The sequence below is a fragment of the Parasteatoda tepidariorum genome, chromosome 9, assembly GCF_982258835.1.
Source record: "Parasteatoda tepidariorum strain Cologne lab strain chromosome 9, Ptep-v5.0, whole genome shotgun sequence".
Taxonomy (NCBI): domain Eukaryota; kingdom Metazoa; phylum Arthropoda; class Arachnida; order Araneae; family Theridiidae; genus Parasteatoda; species Parasteatoda tepidariorum.
Window position 1 is genome coordinate 97,972,941 of NC_141763.1, and position 19,291 is coordinate 97,992,231.

Consider the following 19,291-nt stretch of genomic DNA (forward strand, 5'->3'; position numbering starts at 1 on the left):
CAAGTTATGAGTTTGAAAAACTTTTATAAGTTGAGATTCAAATCTCAAACGAGGCACTATTTCTTCAAAATGACATTCGTAGAAACTGTGCCAAAAAATATTAAATTCGCGAAAAAAAATTTAAAAATTAATTTTTGAATTGTATTTTATAACGTTATATTCATATAATGTGGTATTAATAAACGATGCAGCTGTCTTGCAGTAAACCACCGAGACTTGTTAAGTTAAAATTTTACTTTTATAACTCTAATGGAGATAACAGTTACAGCAACTTTATAATTTGCTCTCTTATCAAAAGTAATTGTATAATCAATACGGATTTCAAATGTTTTTGGGGTTGTTCTTATTCACAGTGCAGCCATTTTTAAATGGAGAAAAAAGCTTTATTTTATTAAAATTAACGTGAATCGTTTCAAATTAAGCTTCTCGAAATATTTATTATTTTAATTGAAAAACATCTCTGTATATTCATGGAAAATATTATCTTTCTCACCGCAAGTAATGAAAAAAAAATTAAGTTTCTGACTTACAGTAGAGTCTCGCTGTAGTGAATTTTTCACTTTAAAGAAGTTTTTGATCGAAACGTCAAATAGCATTCAAAATATTCTCCATATAACGAAGTGGGGTCTCCATAAAACGAATTTTTTAGATGCTATTTTTTAGATTTTCGTTATTCATGAAAGATGGAATTTTTGTGCAATGAAATGGCTCTCATATGTGCCAAATTCTTTTCTAAGTTAAAATGTTATGTCTTCTGTTAGTTAAAATTTCTTGCTTAAAATGTATGAGCTTAATACCATAAAAAGCAATCACGGAATTTTCACGGAAACAATCACGGAAAAAAAACCACTAGTACATGTTAGTTAGTAAATTTATTGATTGTGTTTACTCTTAAGCATTTTTAATACAACAAAACGATAACTAAACAACACAACAAAGCAATTAAAATTATTGATTAAAATTATGTATTAGCTCGTTTTTAATTTAAAGTCATAACTATATACTTTTGTTTTGTTTTACGTAATTGTACCAATTAAAAAGTTTGTACCATATCTTCAAAATACAGCCAAAATTTACATCCTCCGTAAAACGAAATTTTCTTTAAACTGAAATTTTCGATTGGAATCAATCGATATCGTTATGGAGAAATATCATACCAATGATTTTATTCCACTGATATTGTTTTACACTTTCTTCCATTTCTTTTATGAATGAAAAATTAGGTCTCTAGTTTGAACGAGATCCGATGACATCAAGAAATAAAGTTTAAAATAAAAAGTGTTAAGATTTATGAAAGAGGTTACAAGTCGATAGTAAAAATAAAATAAATAAAAGGTCGATGCTTTCGTTAATTTATCGAAAGTGAAAGAGTAAAAAAGAACATAAAGAGAAGCGAAAACATTAACCAAACTCTCACCTTGCGGTTTAGTTTAAAAAATAAAAAAAAGACTTTGAAGAGTCAGATTTTGTTCTTTTTCTTTCCTCGTAGGAAAAGCTAGACTTGACGACATGTGAGCGATAAAGAAAAAATAAAAGTTTGGCGAAAAGATACGGGCGAAAGAGTCGCCAAATTTATCGCCCATCTCTTCCATGGAGCGAAAGAATGAATAACAGAGAGAGGCTAAGAGAGTACGTTTAAAGATGGCGGCCAGCGGGTCTGTGGAGTTGAGAGAATGTGCCGAAGAACTGGATACAAATTCGGCTAAAAATAAAATAAATGCTATTAGTGAGGTGTTAAATGGTTCTGTTTGTGATCATACTTTCGTTTTCGATCAAAATGTGACCGATGGCGAGGATAAACGCGAAGAACTACTAGCGTCCTGTCTTGCTGCCAGTCCGTGGATTAATAATAAGAACAAAGTGAACGTGAATCGTCTGCAGAGTTCAACTGCCCCGCTGACCTTGTGTTCCGAAACTGACCCCGAATTGAGGAGGACATTAAGGATAGAACGAGCTGGAAGTACAGAAAGGTGAGCGAAATCCTTGTGGTCATTCGGTTTAATTTCACTTTTCTTTTGAGAGCCGAATTCTTGACCTTTGTTTTCCCACCGCACGCGCCGCGACTCCCGCGTGTGCGGTTTCGCAGCATTTTTCTATCCTTTCTACCGATGAAGCGTCCATGCTCACCAAATTTCGCTTACTACCATTGTGATGCTTTTATGTGTCAAAATACTATTACATATGAATAAAAAATATGTTCCCCAAAATTCACCATTTCGTATTCAAGCATATCACATACAAAACATACAATTGCCATCTATATACGTAATAAAATTATTATTAAAATTGCATTTTTTCCGGTAAATTTCTTCATTATTTTTTAATAATTTAGGTAAATGAATGAAGCTTATTTACATTCACTATTGTCCGACGATATCATTAAATAGTGCTTCTTTTTATAGTTTTTTATCGCATTGTGTAAGTGAAATCAACTTATAGAAACTTCCATAAATTATTTTATTAGCAAACAAAATTTAAAAGCGCAACTTTTTTTAAAATTTATATCTTTCTTTGCATTCCCTTTACAATTAGCGTTATTTTAATATATCCTTAGTAGTAAGTTTAAAATAAGATTTATTAAATTTAAAGAACATGTATTACAGATTTCGTACTTGTTATTTAATGTTTGGTGATTCAACTTATTGAATATTTTAGGAAAACGTATGTTCAGCATACTTTTTGGCTTTACATTTAAAGTACATACCAAATTGACAATGCTTTGTTGTTAAGATGAAATTCATTATTACAAACTAGACTAAACCATGCCTACGCAAGAACAAATATACGAATGCAGTCCTATGCTTACCGCTGTTTTCATTCCATTTACATAGTAGTAATAAATATCTATTATAAAATTTAAAAGCGGGATCGTAAATTAAATGTCGATCTCGGATTTTGTATCAGTTGTTTTAACACTGCATGCTTCAACTATTACTAAACTTATGTGATAAAATATGTGGACATCGTGGATCTTGACTTCTGATTTTAGCATAAATTCCGAAATTAGTCCTGACCCTATTATTTGATCTTGTAATATTTAGGTTATCTTGTAATATTAGATTAGATTAATATTAGATTATATGTTCGATTATCACGTGGTTTTGATAAAAATCATTTTAAAAAACAAAAGAAATTCCTCGCAATCGTATATACGCTAACGATTTTGAAATATTTTTTATAATGTATTTTCATACGTTTTATTACTTTGATGTCATTTAAATTTTTTCAATAAATCTTTACTTTTAGATTTCAAAGAAGAAAAAAAATAGTAATGGCTAAATATGTACTTGATTTTACATTTAAATTTTAACAATATCATGTAAATATTTTACCTATACTCTTTTTGTCAAAATATTGTTAACCAATATTTACAATATGTAGCACAGTTATTAACAAAATAGAAATGATTAGAAAGACAGGGTGAGAATTATTTTATTTTTAAGCATCTGTCATTGAATATATTATAAAGAACTTAAAATTATTTTCTAAACAATAAAAACAGATATAAATGTACTATCATCTATTTATTATAATATTATGATTTAAGTTAATTTTAATTATAAAAGAGTTGTAGCGAAATTAAATTTATACAATTTTGTCACTGATTTTAAAATTTCATTGTTGAGCCTGAATTCATTGTTGTAAAAAAGTTAAAGTCACGCCGTACCGTTTTTTGTTTTTTTGTTATTAAATTGACTTTAAATTTACTGACGAAAATTTCTAATTTATCGGTTGTGATTCAAAAATTCATTAAAATATTTTTTTTTTTTTTTTTATTAACATTGCTTTTATCATTGCCTATTTGGGGAATTGTTAATGTTCTTTTTTCTTATTCCTTTTTGCAAAATGAAACTTATTAACTGTAAAAAAAAATTTTTAAAAATATTATGGAAAGCGAAATCAGTAATAATTTTAACCTAACTGAATGTTAATTGTATTTAAATTGTAATGATTGCTGAAATTTCCTCTGAATAAGTATAGCAATTATATGGGCTAGTAGGGGTTTTTCAATTCTCCCTTGAATGAATGGAATTTGTTATAAGTTTTTTCTTTACAATTGTTCTACATAAAACAGCAACCTAAAATATTTTTTTAAGAAGTAAATATTCAAATATACAAAAATAAATCAGCTGCTATTGAAAAATTGGAGCTGTGAACAAAAATATATATTGTCCTTCAATGATGTCCCAACTCATAAATAAATTTGTAGAGAGTAAATTGAATAATTCTTAATTTATTTTCGTTTTTATTGATTTACGTTTACCAAACGTACTTATTTGGGGGAAAAAATACCAATGCTTAAAAAAGAAATTTTAATCTTTTCTGAAATTCTTATCTTTGGCTTTCTTTGCATATCTTCATTTACCAATTTTTTTTTTCCAACTGTAACGTCCAAAGTAAATAATATTTACTATTTTATCTAAAGTGATAAAAAAAAACTTTTTAAATTTTTGTTGTGATTACAAAAATTTTTCATTTAGGCGATTTTTTTTTTGTAAACGTAACGAAATATGTGAAAAAATTGTCGCGTCAGTTTTCTTTTTTATCAATTTTGGTTCGCTTTGTTCTTAGAACAAAATTGAAAGAGAAATGTAAATAGATTTATAAAGTGCAGTTACATAAGAATCACGTATTTGATAATAACAATATCTTCGCTTTCAGATAAAAAAAAATGCATTAATTGTTGAACAATATACAAAATAAACAATATTATTGATAACAAATCCGTTGAAGAGGCTAAAACAGATGTTCTATATGGAACGTTCACGTGAATAATCATTTTGCCACTTTATCTTTTCTACAAAAAATTATTGAAAACTGTAAAAATAAAAAATAAATGATGTTTTTTTTAAGTAAAATAAAACTAAAATAATTAGTATTAAAACAGTGTTACTTTAAGTGCATCGTTGGAATTCGAACCCAGAGCACCTCATTGGAAGGCGAGTGTTTATCCTCAAAGCAACCACAGCTATGTAACTTTTATTTAACGTTATTAGTAATATTTATAATGAATACTTTAATGAATGGTGCTTGTACTATAATGTTTTGTAATAATTAAAGTATTTATTTTTAGGATTTTGTATAGCTCTAAATGCGCTTTTTGTATTTTTAAACTATTTAAAAAGTATCCCTTAAATTTACCGCGGAATCTTTTCATAAACATAAGTTCATTTAAAATTTTTAGTATTTCTCATGTGTGCAATATGATTTGATGACATTTGAGTTCCTCATTTTTTTCATAGTTATTTTTGAATAAAAAACCGGAAACAATACCCAAATTACATAATATATATATAAATATTACGGCTTGACACAAATCGAAAATATCAAAGGCAAGTATACGATGAGAAAAAGGAAATAATTCGCCGTGCATTGTCCTTTACTAAAATTACCCACCTTCTTTCAATTGACCAATCACGTTCTTACTCACGATCAAAGATGGCGACAGTCTTTTGTCTTTAAATAATTTTAAATCCATTTTTGCGTGCAATACTTGACCGTATCCTATTCCTCAACTCTCTCTCCATTCATTTTCTTTCAATGGAATCCTTAACTGTGATTTTAACTTGCTTGCTTCAATACATGAAATACGTTGTTAGGAATTCTCTATCGTTATGTCTGAATAATAAATAATCCTATAAAAAACATCAGCGTGAGTCGTTAAGTGAAGTGAAACGAAGAGAAAAATGACATTTAGAATTTTTATCTGTTATAGTATTTGCAAATCATTCTTGATAGGAAAATTATATTTATCTATAAATACCATGATAAAAAATTAACTCTCAGAACTTTCGCACCATGTATAATGGCGAAAATAAGTCCAGTTAAAAGTATTCTGTAAAATGTAATCGTTTTAAGTTATAGAATTTTTCTTTAATGCTCTGAAATTTCCAAATTCTAAGTTAATACTTTGCACATCAATAGCACATTCTCAAAATAATATACACAGTATACTCTCTTTATCTCTAAGTTGAAGGAACGCTGAAAACATTTCGAGATAGCGAATTTTCGAGATAACAAGTTCAGAACTAAATATGTTCTAAAAAGTATAAAAATATATTCTAAAATATTATTCTAAAATGAAGAATCATGAAGCATTAGAATAACTACCATTAAATATATATGTAATGATAGTTTACTATAAGTCTAAATATAGCACTGATAATTTTATTTTTAAAAGTGAGACAAGAACAATTATGCATTAAATAGAAAAGGATTGGTTTACAATGATAATTTTATTTTTCAAAGTTAGATAAGAACTATTATGTATAAAAAAGAAAATAATTTGTTAACAATGACAATTTTATTTTTAATAGTAAGACAAGAACAATTATGCATTAAGTAGAAAAGGATTGATTTACAATGATAATTTTATTTTTAAAAGTAAGACAAGAACAATTTTACATCAAATAGAAAAGAATTTGTTTACAATGATAATTTTATTTTTAATAGTAAGACAAGAACAATTATGCATTAAATAGAAAAGGATTGGTTTACAATGATAATTTTATTTTAAAAGTTAGATAAGAACAATTATGTCTTAAATAGAAAAGAATTTGTTTACAATGATAATTTTATTTTTAATAGTAAGACAAGAACAGTTATGCATCAAATAGAAAAGGATTGGTTTACAATGATAATTTTATTTTTCAAAGTTAGATAAGAACTATTATGTATTAAATAGAAAAGAATTGGTTAACAATGATAATTTTATTTTTAATAGTAAGACAAGAACAATTATGCATTAAATAGAAAAGAATTGGTTAACAATGATAATTTTATTTTTAATAGTAAGACAAGAACAATTTTGCATCAAATAGAAAATATTTTGTTTACAATGAACTTACATTGTGATTTTTACGAAAAAATTCACTTTCCATTTCTAAACAAAATCGACATTGCAAGGTTTTGAGTTTGTTGTTTTTTTTTGTAAGAAATGTGTGAAAGTGAGCTTTCAATAAGCACACAAATTTTGTACGATTTATAAAGTGTTTTTATGGAATAAATAATTCCTTGCCCTAAAAATGCCACATTTTTGGCTAAACGAAAATATGAGCGAGAGAAAACGATTTACAGAATCGTTAGTCTAGTCAAGTTTTTTCTTCACTTGGTATTATTCATTTAAATTTGTTTTCATAACTTGCATAACGAATAAAATCTTGCTGTAGAATGCTTTGTTTTTTAAAAGAAAAAGTTTTGATTCATTGTGCTTTATTAAAAGACATTAACAAAACTGAAATTGGAAATTAGTGCAAAATTCTGAAACCACGCTTTATTATGTGCTTGTATTTATAGATTTCTTTTTTTATAATTGCATTATTTTGCATTGAATTGAAAGATGCTGAGTTTTATCATCAAAGAAAAATATCCTGAAGTAGTTGAAATTTCAAATACTTTTTTAAACGATTTTTTCTTACATCATTCCGACTCTTATGTTATTTACACCTTTTTAATAACTCACCGCTAGAATTAAGTTATGAGGAGATACTACTTCCTGGTGTATATATTTCATCTCACACGATAAATTATTCTGAGATTTTAACCTTTATCACCCTTCTGTCAACAGGTTGTTGGGTACCCATGTTAATATTTAGATTATTAGTTGCCTCAAGAATTAACTAATACGAAGTAAAAAAACAATGAAATGATGATTTCTTGAATCTCAGTTCCTCATTTTATGATTCTTCTTTTTCTGCTATCTTGGCGACTCTCCAAAATCGGCGCCATAATTCGATTTAATATCAGTGCTGTGTGTGTCTGTATGTGCATTGTGAGAATTCAAGGACATTATTCTTTTTCTCATTTTTATTTTTACTCTGTTTATTTGTTTCTTTTTTTTTATTGCTTTAATCCCTCTTAGCTTTTATCTCAAGTATGTTATGTCTAATATTCTAATTGTTCTTTTTTTGTTTTTTTAAATGCTGTTGAGGTTTTATTGTAATGTTTGATGTCAGAACGTTTCATCGTTCTCGATTGTTTAATGATGCGAATTAAAGTGAATTATTTGTTTTATATAATAGTCCAAATTGTGAAGAGCCATTGTTTGTTCGTTTAAGATAGACACGTTATATACTTTTAACTATCGCCATTTATTGTTATTTGAGTGTACTGAATTAATTATTTTTTTAAAATGATGCTCATGTGGAAAACCATTTGCCAAACAAATTGGTTTCTTTTAAGTTATAATCCCCTGAACTACGCTATCTTGTTTCACATAATTAGAGAAAAAACAAAAATAAATGTATTATTAATTCGCATTCTATGAGTTGAATGCTTAGTTACAAAGTAACACTGATTTAAAATTAGTAATTACTCAAAACTAATCAAAATAAAAGACAATGGAATATTAATAAGGTATTTTATAACTTAGTTTTCAAGTTATAGGTAATAATAATTTTTACATTTTATAAAGGAAATTTGTACATATTTCTTGCTCGAAATATGTTTGTAGATTTATGTGTTTGTTTTCGTATTTTTTATTGTTTGCGAGAGATAGTATTTTAATGCTGTTGTAATTAAAATGTATTTTAATAATTATAATTTGAAACTGTATTTTAATCTTTTATCTATATTTATTGTATTTTAATCTCTATAAATTTTTACAAAATGTTTTTAAATATTTTATAGAAACAATTAATAGCTAATTATTTTAAAGTATCGCTTATTTTCGAGTTTTTCGAATTATATATATAAAAAAAAATATTAACATATGCTTTGTAGAGAATTTTCATATTCATATTTACTATTTAAGAAAAACCGAGAATGATGTGATAACCTTTTACAAACCTTTGCAAAAGATTTTTAAATTTTAAAATGAAACACAATAAAGCATTAACAAATAATTTTAAAGCTTAGTTAGTTTTCAAGTTAACAAAATATAAAATCAAACTTTTACATATTTCTTGTAAGAATGTGGAGTTCTCTTTTTGTCATTACAGTGAGGCAGTATTTTAATACTGTTTCTTATATTTTGTAATGATATTTTAACCTTTTATGGGGGTTAACCTATTATAAAGTTTACTGAAGGAATATTTTTTTAAAAATATTTTGCTTTAGATTGAAGTTATGTTGTGTTTTTTATTCGTTGTAATAATGATATACATTTTATAAATTTTCTTGTAGGTGAATTAATAACGGTTAATTAGCCAGTTAAAGATTTAGATGCATAAAGATTGATGAAAAAATTAAAATAATAAAATAATTTTTTGTTGTTGAAGATAAGTGAAAATAAATCCTTTTCTAAAAAGCGAAATAAAATTAATAAATCGCCTTAGTGTTTTTTTTAAAAATATAATCTATATATTTGTTCACATTACAATTTATTTACTGCATTTACCCACATTTCTAGGATTGTTTTCAAGTATGCTACGAAAATCAGAAAAGTAAAGCTGATAGATTAAAAAAAATAAAAATATTTTTCATGTTTGAATCAAATTTGATCAGAAATTCTAAAACAGTAAATAAATTGTGAAAATAGTCCTATAGTTGATAGATTGTCCTAGTTACATATTCTGAAAGATATATTTGTTCATATTACTATTTATTTGCTGCATTTAAATATACTTCTAAAATTGTTTCTAAATATAATTCGAAAAGCGGGAAAATAAGTCTGATACACTGTAAACAATTTTAGTGTGTCTCTACGCCAGAAAAGGTAGGAACTACTTTACATACAAGTAGTGTAGTGAAACGCCTGGATTTAGTATTTCACTTCACCTATGTTCTTTTACACTGCTTGGTGTAAAGTAGTCGCCACTATTTTTGTTATTCAATAACATTAAGACAGTAAAATATGCATTTGGGAAATCGGTTAAAATTTGTTAATTTTTTTCATGATACCTTAAAGCATGGCATGAAAACTATTTATTCACTTTTCAATTTTGTATTTTTTACTAAATGTGTGGTTTTCCGGTTGATCGTTACCATATGAGCAAAACAACTACCAAATGAATAGTTTAAATACTGTATATTCTGGTTTCATTAACCAGAATTATTATTTTTTTTCTCCAGAAATGTCATTACCATACAGTACGGTAAATTTAACTGAATTTTTTCTCCGTGAACAATTTTTTTATTAAAATGTCATTTTTAATTAAATTTTAATTTGAGACAGATGTTAATACATTTATTAAAAAAATATATAAAATGTTAAATAATAAAGTGTTTAAGTTACCTATAATGAATTAATAATGTTCCATCCTAAAAAATCTACTTTTTTGATGAAAATAACTCTTCTGTTTTAAGAGTTCAACGATTTCAACTCATGTTTTTGAAAATCTCCAATACCTTAGAGTAAGCAATTTTGTTTTTAATTTTAAGTTTAACCTGCTGTAATGTAATCCATATGTTGCGTTTTATTTAATTTAATCAGTTTTTTTAAAATTTATTACAACAGAATAATGTAAATTTATTTATTTAACCAGTCAATTGAAAAGCAGAATAGTTTATGAAATAAGTAGTTACTGTACAAATATTGTTGTTATTTCTTGGTTAATACAGCCTTGATTTAACTTACCTAACAACCTCGCTTTCTTAACTATTATTATTATTATTCTGGTTTTTCCGCATCAACTACTTGTTTAACCATGACATGAATGCATCATGCATATTGTGAAATGATTTGGAGAATAATAACGTGTCTTGTTTTACTAGTAAAAATAATTTTCAAGAAAGGAAATCTAAATGTTTTTATATTGTGAAAGAACTGTAATTTTGCAATTATACTCTTATTTCATATACTATTGTATAAATGAAATTGAAATGCCTAAGAAATGAAAAGAATTTTCCTGTGGTACCAGAATTTTATATTTAGGTTTTTAAATTACACATCCTGTTCAGCGGGTTCGAGAGTATGAACTTTGTGGAATTTCTTATGTATTCATCTTTCAAAAATTATTATTATTGCATTCTATATTAATTATAATAATTTTTATTTTTTGAGCTCCTTCAAAGTTCATTTGTATTGTGGCCAGTGTAGTATTGAAAGGTTAAGTATTTTAATAATATCCTTAATTATATTGTAGTTTAAAGAGTTTTGTGGCTGTAAATGATTTCTAACGCAATAATAAGTAAATAGCACAGAGAACTCTTGCTAAAGATGGGCAAAACTTAACCTAACAATCATAAATGAATGTTATAAACTCACAGCGATTATTAAAATAGCGTAGGTATTTCATATGATGATAAGAGTATTACAACAGAGAGAATGTAACGTTCATAGGACAATATAGTCTACGTAATATGACAAGAGAGAATGTAACGTTCATATCTACGTAATATGACAACAGATAGAGAATGTAACGTTCATATCTACGTAATATGACAACAGATAGAGAATGTAACGTTCATGTCTACGTAATATGACAATAGAGAGAATGTAACGTTCGTATGACAATATAGTCTCAGAATATGACAAGAGAGAATGTAACGTTCATATCTACGTAATATGACAACAGATAGAGAATGTAACGTTCATGTCTACGTAATATGACAATAGAGAGAATGTAACGTTCGTATGACAATATAGTCTCAGAATATGACAAGAGAGAATGTAACATTTAAATGACAAAAGAGTCTACGTAATATGACAACAGAAAGAATGTAAAATTTATGTGACAACAGAGTCTACGTAATATGACACCAGAGAGAATGTAACATTTTAATGACAAAAGAGTCTACGTAATATGACAACAGAAAGAATGTAACATTCATGTGACAACAGAGTCTACATAATATGACAACAGAGAGAAAATAACATTTATGTGACAACATAGTCTACGTAATATGACAGCAGAGAGAATGTAACATTAATGTGACAACAGAGTCTACGTAATATGACAACAGAGAGAATATATCATTTATGTGACAGTCTACGTAATATGACAATAGAGAGAACGGAATGTTCGTGTGACAAAAGAGTGTTGTTTCCTGTGGCTGGCTTTGTCGTTACATAAAATATCATTTTTTACTTACGTTTATCTTATAACTGTTATTAGTTGGTAATAGATTTGTGTAGATGCTTGTTACAATGTTGTTAGCTTTTGTTCATAAACAGCACTTCTCTGTGCTAATTAAGAAAATAGCGCGAGATGCCGGTAGAAAGAAAATTCAGAGTTTTGTAAAAATGTAGAGTTTGTGATACAATTTTTTAAATATTTGGCGAGTTTACACCAACGCTGCTTTGTCTGGGCTCATAAAGATTTACACTCATTGAGAATAATTCATTGATTTTGATAATTTTCGTCTAGGAAAAATCTTGCGAAGTTGGCGATTTTTTTTTTTAAATCTTAGTAATTTCTTAAATATTTTAATCTATTTATCCATTTTACAACCTAGATAATTTATAGTTTATAATTAGATCTCTTCTACGAGTTAAAAAGACTTACACAGTGGCTTTTATTTTGTAAAAAAGAGAGTTATCTGTTTTCATTAGGAAAAAAAAAAAAGGTCTTAATGAATATTTGATTGTGTAATTTATTTGTGAGATAGCGTTGAAAAATTTCTACATGCTACTCCCTGCGTGGTTTAATAGATGTTTTTAGCTGTAATCTCATGCTTATTTTCATTGCCTCAGGCTTACTTTTTTTTATAGAGGCAATTTTAATTTTTTTTCTCTCCACTATCTGTGTTCTTCGCCCTCTCTCAAACCTGTTCCTCAGTTAACACGCCCCACTTTTTTTTTTTCTTTACTCCTGAGATAATTTCTACGTAAGTCTTAATAGTAAATAGTAATAATAGTTTAGGGTCGTCGTACGACTCTGAGAAAGAATTCCATATTAAGTGCTTTTAACTATTATCTGTTGACTATAAACATAAATTAACCAGATTTGATTCGCTTTTTACTTTTCATAGTTGAATGTACCTGTAATTTAGCTATTCGTAACCTTTAGGCTCAGATGGGACACACCGGTATCCTTTTTATATATTTTCTACTGACGCTCCAATTACAAGAATATATTTTGGTGTTCTTTTATAAAAAAAAAACACCCTAATAGTGAGTAAAATTATATTAGTTCTAAAATATAAAGTCCTATAAAGAGAAGAAAAAAAGAATTTGACTTCTTCTTCTTCATTTATATTACAAAATCTATCAATAATTCATTTTGTAAATTAATGAAATTTCAATGATTCATTATCGTGTTTTTTTTAAATCTAAATAACTGCAAATAAGTGCAAATTTAAAAAATAATTGTTTGAAAGGGAGCCTTTTCTGGAGAATTTTACCTTAAAGCCGAAAAAAGTCAACGGTGTTTCATGCTGTATTTCATTAGCTAAAATTATTAAAATGCTAAATATAATATTTTTCACTTCTCTTTAACTAATACAAAATAATGAAAGAAATTATGATGAAAAATATGTTGAATGAAAATTCTGCGTTAAAGCGTTTATCCGGTGTTTTTTACTGGTGAATTTCAGATATAATTTTTTTTAACATAATCACGAAACACTAACTGGCTAATAGTCGTTTTTTTTAAAAAATTTTGTTTTTATGTTTTATACATGCTACAAAGTAACTTTAAATTTCGTAATAGAAGGTATAAATTACAATAAATATTTATAATTTGCACCTTTTGTCTTTTATAAAATTCTATGGTGTCCAATTAAATAAACCTGCAATTTAATCCGTTACTTTTTGAAGGTGAATTTCCAATAAAACTTTACAAAAATATTTTAGTTATCAAAATTGTTTTTAATAACTGATTATTTTCTTTTTATAAAATGATTTAGTGTAGAATTACCTCAGTTCTATTAAATATTTATAATTTGTATTGTTCCACTTGTCTTTTATTGAATTCCATGTTTTTCGTTGAATAAACCTGCAATTTAATTCGGAGTATGAACATCAAATGAATTTATTAATGAATGAAATGAATTAAGGTGAACATCAAATAAATTTATTTAAAATCTTTTTGATAACTATCAAAAATTTTGTTGAATTTGGTTGTTATTTTTCGATTTATAGACATTGGTTTGTGTTTAGTTTTAATTTTACCAGCCATAAGTATTTATAATTTATAATATTTGTCTTCAATTAAATTCCAATGAACTTTTTTTTATTAAATTCCAAGTTATTAGTTGAATGTATTTATAATTTAATTAGTCTTAATCTGGTGCTTTTTTTAAAAATTAAATTTAAAATAAAATGTCTCCTACATATTTGCTTGTAACTCATTTTTACTGATTAATATTATATACCTGTACTAATATTTCTTCCTATTTGTAAATGTAAACTAGATTCATCATTATTTATTTATTATTATTTTAAATCTTATAAGTGTAAGGAATGTTTCAAATGCTATTAGCATTTTTAGCAATTTTTAAATCGTGTGTTTTTAGTTTCTCGTAATTTTAACCAAAAAGAGTACATAAAATAAAGAATTTTCACTACGAAATATTTCTCGATGAAAAATACTTAAAAACTCTGATGTTCCTCATTAATTCCTTTAGTTATCATTTTATTCGCTTGCAGACAATATTATGAGATTATTATATGACGTATAAGTACTAATATAATCAGTATTTGTCTTTCATCTATCGCTATTTGCATATTTATCTTTGCTAAACGTGTCATTATTTTAATCTTTTTAAAAGTGAAATAAAGATATACCCTTCGGCCAATAGGTACCAGCATGGATTTTTTTTTCTTCCTTGGGAAAGTTTTAAAAACCAAGGTCCTTGACGCTATTTGTTTGCGAGGATGTTTTTATAAAGTCAGATCTATTACATTCATGTATTTAGCAAAAAATATTTATGTAAAAAATGTGTCTGTTGCAATACTATGTAACTGATTAACGTATGCTAAACGTAATTTTTCTGCCGAAATTTCTTTTTTTAAAATATACTTGAACTATAAGGTTTGGTGTTATTTAAAAATCATATGAGAAATAATTTTTTAATTTTTATTTTATTATTCTCCTTTCCATTCTGTAGGTTTTTTTTCACAATTAAATAAATTTTATTTTAACTAGGAAGATTTTTTAAAAAGTTTTTAATAAACATTAAACAAATACAACACTAACGGATCTATAAACCATATTTTCTTATAGTTAAAAATTTTGATCTGTAGTGTTAGTTTTTAAAAACTAAATGAAAAAAAGAAGAAAAAAAGTCTCTTCTATTTAAAAATTGAATATCGATGAATTCATTAAATTTCTTAGCGTAGAAATATCACTTAGAATGTTAGTGTAAGCTTATTTTTTCCAATATATAAATCGATTTTTTATTTCTATGATTTTCTTCTTATATTTCTAGGATAATATTATCAAATGCTCGTAATGTAAAATTATGTGGAACAAAAATCAGTTTTTGAAAATTTTGTAGTGATCTTTTAAACAGTTTTAATCGACGTTATGCAAATAACTTAATAATACTTAAAACCTTTTATTGCTATAATATCCCACACGATTATTGTTTAAAAATAAGTTACAATTTTATTTGAAAATATTTCAAATTTTTCAGTTATTATCGTATTTGTTTATCTGTTAAATATAGAAGAAAGTTCTTTAAAACCCATGGTTCAATTTAGAAAAAAGAAAGTTTATTATAAGTCTTCAAACGCTTTTTGATTCCTATGATCTTTCAGACGAAAGTGCATCTCAGGCGTGCAAACGATGATTTAAAAGGAAGGAAAAAATTATGAAGTTTAATTTGTTTATTTAATTCATTCACGAACTGCTTTCGGTTCCTTTAATGTCATTGCGTAGACGCTTCAGAAGGGTTCAATTTGAAAAGTGGGAATTAATTAGTTGTTGCGTCATCCTGCATTTTCTGCAGAGAAGATTTTATGTTTTAAAAGATTTTTCTCATCGTTTGCCACGGATGTCGTTGCCAGATGCGAATGATCATGATTATTATTCAAATATTCTTTGCCGGTTTTCCTTCCGTGAGAGGCAGACGATCCTTTGAATCAAAGAACTAAATATTTAATTTGATTTTCTTTGATTTTAAGACTTTTGAACTAAAGGTCGGTGACGCATATAGATTTTGCGGAGCTTATTTTTCAATTAATTTTTCTTTCATATGTGATTAAAAATATATTAATGCAAAATGATTGGCTTTTTGTGAATTAGTCGAGGAAAAATATTTTTCAAAAATATCTTTCCAAAGTATATATATTTAATAAACGTATCATTCTACTCTTTATTTTATAATATTTATTTCTGTTGAAATTTTGAAATGAAAAAATTTAATTGGAATATGAATCTAAGAGAGAAGCTGTCATGTTTTTTGTGATTTTCTTTCGATAGTTTTTTGTACTTTATTTTATCTATTTGTATCCATCCATCTTTCTTTATCTATATACCTATATATTTTTTTTTTCGTTTTTTTAATCAAAGAATTAAATTGTTAATTCAATTTTAATTAATTTAAATAAAATTTTTCTGGAATTTATTTTTGGATTAATGTTTGTTTCGTGTAGGGTTAAAAATATGTATGGCAAAAATATTTAGAAAAAAAAAGCATAGTTAGTATTTGCTCAAACTGTTATAATTTATTAAAAATCATAACTATTTTCCATTTATTTACAATTTCTGTTGCTATGTAAACGAAATGCTATGTATAATACGGGAGAGTTTCGATAATTCGAGGTGGAAGGGACCAAGCCTACCTCGAAATTTCGAAAACTAAAATTACCGAAAACTTAACATTTTAATTAACATTTAAATAAATGGAAACAAAATAATTTTTAAATTTCAGTATTTAATTGAAAAAATTTGAAGGAAATATACTTACATTTAGATGATTAGGGTGCATTTACTGCATTGCACCAAGTTATAATATTCATTATATTATTGCCGCAGACAAATTGTACTTTAAAATAATTGCATAATGTTTCTTATTTAAACACACTGTCTATATGTTTCAGTGTTTAATACAAAAATTTGTTTTTCAACATTCAGTCGTAGTAATCGTCGTAAGACCAATCATAGTAATCATGCTGTGCGTGCGTTGGGCATTATTTGGGAGTAATACTTTTTTTGTTTTTGTTTTTCACTAGTACTGATTTATGGGAAATAGGAACTATCTAGATTCAATTGTATCTTGTTTGAATTTTCAATAGATAAAGAAAAATTCTTCAAATTTTTTTTTGCAAAACATCCGGATTTTCTATGTTTACTTATGAATTCTACGAGTCTACTCAAGCACCAAAAAGCCCTAAAGTCTAACCAAGCACTAAAGTCTAATCAAGCCGATCAAACGTAACATTAAAGCATAAGAAATGTTCATTAATGTTCATTAACATTTTTATATAACAACTGTTATGTAATTAATCACAATATTCTAAAATTATAAATGCTAAAAAAAATACATTTTTTTGTTTCAGTAACACTGTAAGAAATTTTTTGGTAAAAATGGTTAAATAGCAATTTATTCAATTGTTATTTTACCATATTCAAACAAAGCAGTCAAATAACCATAAAAAAGATGGAATTAATAAAGATTTTGAAGTGTTTATACTTAAAACGGAAGATACTCTTTTGGCAATGAAACAAAATTTTATATAAGAAAAATAAACACAAAAAGTAAAAATTACGAACATAACTCTATTCCAGTACTACCTATACATCACTTATGTTAAACTAAAAAAGAAATCTAACAGTTCTTGCTCGTTGTTCCCTCTCGGGAAAAAAAACCAAATCGTTCTAGAACGATTAGGTTTTTTTTCTTCCTTTTATTTGCCCCGAATCAATCTGTATTCAAACTGTTAAATGAAAGAAAAAACTTTATTGATTGTTTTTACCTAATATGGCTTAACAACCAGCTTCATAAAGCTCACTTTATGAAGCCATTTTGTTCCATGCAGTTGGGTGCATACTGTAGCTGAAAGGGCTAATCAGTCAATCTCGTGACTGAATGAATAGGGGTTCGAATCCCAGCGTTTATACCAAAATAATTTCTTCCGTTCCACAATACGTAAAGAATTTTTTGTGTCCTGCAGTTTTCAAATGGGTGACTATTAAAATACGAAACTATCATTCACGCATAAATAACGCAACACAGACTGTCCGTTTAGGTTTCATTTTTATGGATTAGAAACTATGTTAGTTGTAGATGGTTACGAAACCGTATAGTTTTGTATTTACGGTTTTTTAACCGCACCAGTTGTAAACGGCTTCAAAACCGTAAAGGTAAAAAAATGTTCCTAACCGTAAACTTTATGGTTGATCGGATGCACAGATTGCTGTCGGTTATTTTATCGATCATAATGAAACAGATAGATTCTAACAGTGAAGATACAGATAGATTCTAACAGTGAAGGTCATTGTTAGCATCATAAATAGACAAGAATACGACAAAACTGTTTTTATTTACTTAGATTTCAATAAATAAAGATGTAAAAAAGAACCTGAAAATTTTACGCATGGCGCGATGCAATGACTTTGCGATTCAAACCGTTCCAAAATTTCTAACAGTCTAATTATTACTATTTTATAAATTTATTTGACATGGTTTTTCGAAACTCTTTCTCCAAGGAAAATTAAAAAAAGGTGCAGTTTAAGTGCCTTACACTTAAAGCAGAGCTATCATTTTACACTATATATAAAATCTTGCCTTGAAGAATTATCTGTGTTTTAGAACGGACAAGTTACTTAAATATTTTAAAAATTAATAAACTTTTTTTAAAAATCGCCAATTTGGCGATATTTTGCCACCCAGATGAAAAGTATCAAAATCACTGCCTTATTCTCAGTTTTGGCAAATTTTTATAAGCCCAGATAATGCAGCATTGCAGTAAGTTTATATATATATATATATATATATATATATATATATATATATATATATATATATATATATATTCTTTAAATTAAAGTTACAACGTGTTAAAACACGGATTTGCAAAGCACTCCTTCTCGAGCTTTCACTTAAAATAAAAATAATAAAAAAACCCTAATTAAAGTTCTTGTTTTTTTTGTCTCTTCTCGGTGGTTTTTAGTTTTGCGGCATGGGGGTTTATTATGAAAGAGCCAATGAGAAGTCTCCGTTCACTCGCCGACATTCCTTCAGAGCAAATAGTTTGCAAGTATTCGGAAGCTTAAGTACACCCTTCGCGAATTTTGAGGGTCAAATTTTCGAAATGTGGCGTAAAAGGAAAAGCTATCTTCTTTAGAAAAGGTATTGTTGAGTTTTACAGCAGCATTCTAGTTTTACCTTTCCTCTGTCGGCAAAATGAATACCGTCGGGAAATTACTGTCGGAGATTTTTCATGTCTTCAGTTTCTCCTCTTATTTTTAGTTTCTTGCTGAAAATTTTAAGTTACCACTAATGAAGATTTTTTGGACGTGAT

The 19,291-nt window shown here is 26.8% G+C and overlaps 1 protein-coding gene across 1 annotated transcript in view; it reads left to right on the forward strand.

The window, feature by feature from the left end:
• The first annotated feature begins 1,580 nt into the window (after positions 1-1,580).
• The window catches only part of LOC107439618 (uncharacterized), a 315,949-nt gene continuing 298,238 nt past the window's right edge, over positions 1,581-19,291 (forward strand). Inside the window, exon 1 of the mRNA XM_043046423.3 lies at positions 1,581-1,970. Within this exon, the coding sequence (XP_042902357.1) occupies positions 1,642-1,970 (329 nt within the window). The 5' untranslated portion in view covers positions 1,581-1,641. The remainder of the gene's footprint in view (positions 1,971-19,291) is intronic.